The 3,679-nt window shown below is 39.3% G+C and overlaps 1 protein-coding gene across 1 annotated transcript in view; it reads right to left on the bottom strand.

Annotated features, from left to right (window-relative positions):
* HELRODRAFT_192169 (hypothetical protein) overlaps positions 1-3,679 on the bottom strand; it is a gene marked incomplete at its 5' end in the record, with an annotated part of 11,126 nt that overhangs the window by 3,450 nt on the left and 3,997 nt on the right. Inside the window, 8 exons of the mRNA XM_009021891.1 lie at positions 124-284; positions 413-493; positions 654-791; positions 1,280-1,374; positions 1,921-2,008; positions 2,223-2,365; positions 2,604-2,677; positions 3,219-3,265. Coding sequence (XP_009020139.1) covers positions 124-284; positions 413-493; positions 654-791; positions 1,280-1,374; positions 1,921-2,008; positions 2,223-2,365; positions 2,604-2,677; positions 3,219-3,265 — 827 coding nt within the window. The remainder of the gene's footprint in view (positions 1-123; positions 285-412; positions 494-653; positions 792-1,279; positions 1,375-1,920; positions 2,009-2,222; positions 2,366-2,603; positions 2,678-3,218; positions 3,266-3,679) is intronic.

The raw sequence follows: 3,679 nt of genomic DNA, 5'->3' as shown, positions 1-3,679 counted from the left end.
TCTTCTTGCGGTTGTTCTTTTAGTTGCTGTTTGGATTTAGCTGTTTTCGTCGCATCAACAGATTTTGCTGCTGTAACTGTTGCTGCTGTAGCTGCTGAAGTTGCTGCAATTTTCGTTGCTGACTTCGAGGAAGATTTTTCAGGTCTCGTCTTTGCAGTTGTTGTCTTTGTTGAAGTTGTTGCTGTTGTTAGTGGTTGTAAGTAATCCTTGCTGTTGAGATCCTTTGTGATTGGTGAATCAAATCCCATGCTGAACTGGGAGGATGTTATCTGGTCAGTCAATCTCTGTTGCAGATGATAATGGATGGATTATGAACAATGGATGGATTATGAACAATGGATGGATGTTAAACAATGGACCTAACGATCACCAAAAATATAAAATAACGACAAAGACAACAACAAAATATGACCTTGACATTTTCGACGGTGACCCCTCTCTTGCCCGCCTCGACCTTCAAAGGATGAGTGTACCTCGGTAGCAGCTTCAAATCCTACACATATACATGCATGCATACGATTAATTTGCTTTTAAAATAATTATTTTTCATTTACCATCATTTTTGCAACGAAATACGAATGTTCATTTTTGTCAATGTGACCAATGAAAAAAAAGATGAATTAACCAATGAGAAAAAAAATGAATCAACCAACCGCATCAACCCAGCATGCAATCAGGTCGTTGAAATGTTCAGCAGTTAAGTTGTTGTGATTGGTCTTCAACAGTTTCAACAACATCATCGAGTTCGTCTTCATCGGCGCAACTGATCTCAAGTTCAAGGTCTTTAACAACTAATTCGCATATTCGTGAATATGATTACTGTTCGTCAAATCATTAACTATAAAATCAATATTGAAAGAACAAAAGCTAGAACATATTGCCAGCAACACATTGCAACAAAATTTAATTTATCAACTTACACCCATGAAAATCCGTAAAAACAACAAACAGCAACTCGCCCAAGCAACTTGGAAACAACAAATGCAGCACATAAAACTGTACAAAACAACATGTTACATAGTTTCATTAAATGCATAACAACTTTCAAAAAACAGCAGCACAGCATGAGTGGCATGCAACAATCACATCATACTTCACATCACATCATCCAATCATACAATGACAGACAAGGGCGACGATATGCATGCATGCACCAACAACAACACAATCACACACAACAACACAATCACACACAACAGCACACAACAACCCAATCAATCACACACAACAATACAATCGCCACAATCACGCAACACGATCACACACAACGAGAGCCTACATCAACAAGTTCTCTAGACTTGAAGCCGCTGTTAATCCAGCCTTCACTCAGGGCGTTCTGCACTAAATGTCCTGCATACTTGTATCCACTCTCAACTAATGGTATCATATCGTGTATCATAATGATAATAATAATAACAACAACAATAATAATTATTATCATCTATTTATTATAACAGCTATTAGAAGCACGAATAGACGTCATAATGAACATCAGTAAGCATTAATTCAGAGCTGATGCAGTGAGTGCTTGCTCCAATAACATCCCATCCAAGTCAGCGAGAAGATGCCAGGCACGACACCCTGCACCCCTAAGATGATTGGATGGAATATTTACGGATGGCCCGCTGTTTCTCTAGCTCAATGCACGTTCCAAGCATCCTCTGTATTAGATTGCAATTTAAAAAGATCCGAAGCCAAGTCACACGCTGCTCAATTGAGCCAGAACTTCACAGTGAAATAACGCATCCTAGCTAACTTGCTTGAAAGCAGTAAACAGCAACAACAACGACAACAACAACATTAATGACAATGATTATTACAACAATGAAACAAAACAACAGAAACAACAATGAGTAACTGAAAGCACAAGACCACGCGTAACAATGGTAGCAGTGAATAGTGGAGTAGAGAGGTACCAACTTAGATTACGTGCCTCTGTGAAGGCCCCCCTCTGGAGCAGGCAGGCCACTTCAAACATCTCCCTCATCGATTTGGGAACATCTATTTCCTGGTGATGTCGTCATCGTCGTCGTCGTCATCATCAATGTCATTATCATCATCCACGTCACATCATCAGCATGAAACATCACGTCTAAACTTTATTGCGACATCACCACACAACAAAAAACATGATCCCAACCACATACACACACCACACCACGCCACACCACACCACACCAAACCACACCACACCACACCCCACCACAACACCACAAAGCCACCTTATATCTCTTCAGGACATCCGGATAATCCTGGGCACACTTCTCCACTAGTGGCATCAGCGACCAGTTGAAAACTGTCTTCTGCATGCTGCCAGGTTCCGTGTGGACAGTCTTCAGCAAGAAATCCGTCAGTCTGTAGACGCCTGTGTGTTGCAATCATCATTACAATCCATGAGGATGGTGGCGAGGTGAGATGCAATGATAATGGAGAATAATTTAGGTAGCTGATTAAATGTTGATCATGATGATTGAGGACAACAACAACACCACCAACAACACCAACAACAACAAAACAACAACACCAATAACAAAAACAACAACAACAACACCACCAACAACACCAACAACAACAACATCACCAACAACACCAACAACAACAACTTGCCGTCAACATCCTTCTGATTGGCTGCCTTAAAGAGTGCAGGCCAGAAGTAATGACACTTGAACTCAAACCCCTGTTCACCAAAGTTCAACATAATTCACTAGTCCATTCATTCATTCGTTGCACGTCAGTGATGTCATTTAACTTCTAAAAGAAACTACAACAATGAAGGTGATGGTGTGGGTGAAATATAATGAATGAATACAAAATTATAAGAATTATGTCCTGGAGTGAGGCAAAGCAGGCGGTGGCAAGATGAAAAATGGAATGTGGTGTTTCAAGTGCTGATACAGGTCAGTAAGTAGTCTGGTCAAAAAATTAAAAAAAAAAACTTCACATAAGGCTCACATCACGTGAGTGATACAGTAGGGAAATTATAACGGCCATATTGAAACAACACCAAAAACAACATCACGATCAAAAAAGATTCAAAACTACAATACAAAGAGAGGCAGTCATCCTTGTCATCCATACACTACACTAATAACAATCATTATCGTCATCATCATAAGCACTGTATATATGCTTATATATTATATATAAAAACAATCATTATAATCATAATCGTCGTCGTCACTACAAACAATCACCATCAGCAGCATCTGATAACTGACCGGTCTTCTGCAGTTTGAGGGCAGCGTATGCAATCGGTTCGAGGTCCCTGGTCAGCAGGTTGTTGTCAATCAGTCTCTGTCTCACCCTCATCAACTCAATAGTTGGCTGGTTGGTTGGTTGATTGGTTGGTGATTGAGTTGTCGACAGAACAGTCTGGTTAAATGATTGAATAGTTAGTTAGTTTTTGAATGAACTGCATTGTATGTTGAATGCAATTAAGACAATGCATGTAAAGCATATAATAATGCAAAGCTGAATGAAATGTACTAATCAACTTTGAAATAGAAAACAATTAAAATAAATTTAAACATTAAAATTATTCACCAACAACAGTCACAGCGCGATGTAAATTAAAAAAACCGAACAACGTGCGTCCCAAAAACAACCACCCAAAGGTAAATAAAATCAAATAAACTTCAGACGAAACAACTGCATCTAAAAAACACTGTACAGCCCTCCC

Source organism: Helobdella robusta, assembly GCF_000326865.2.
Source record: "Helobdella robusta unplaced genomic scaffold HELROscaffold_30, whole genome shotgun sequence".
Lineage (NCBI taxonomy): Eukaryota > Metazoa > Annelida > Clitellata > Rhynchobdellida > Glossiphoniidae > Helobdella > Helobdella robusta.
Note: the sequence above shows the minus strand (reverse complement) of the source record. Positions and strands in the feature narration are given on the sequence as shown.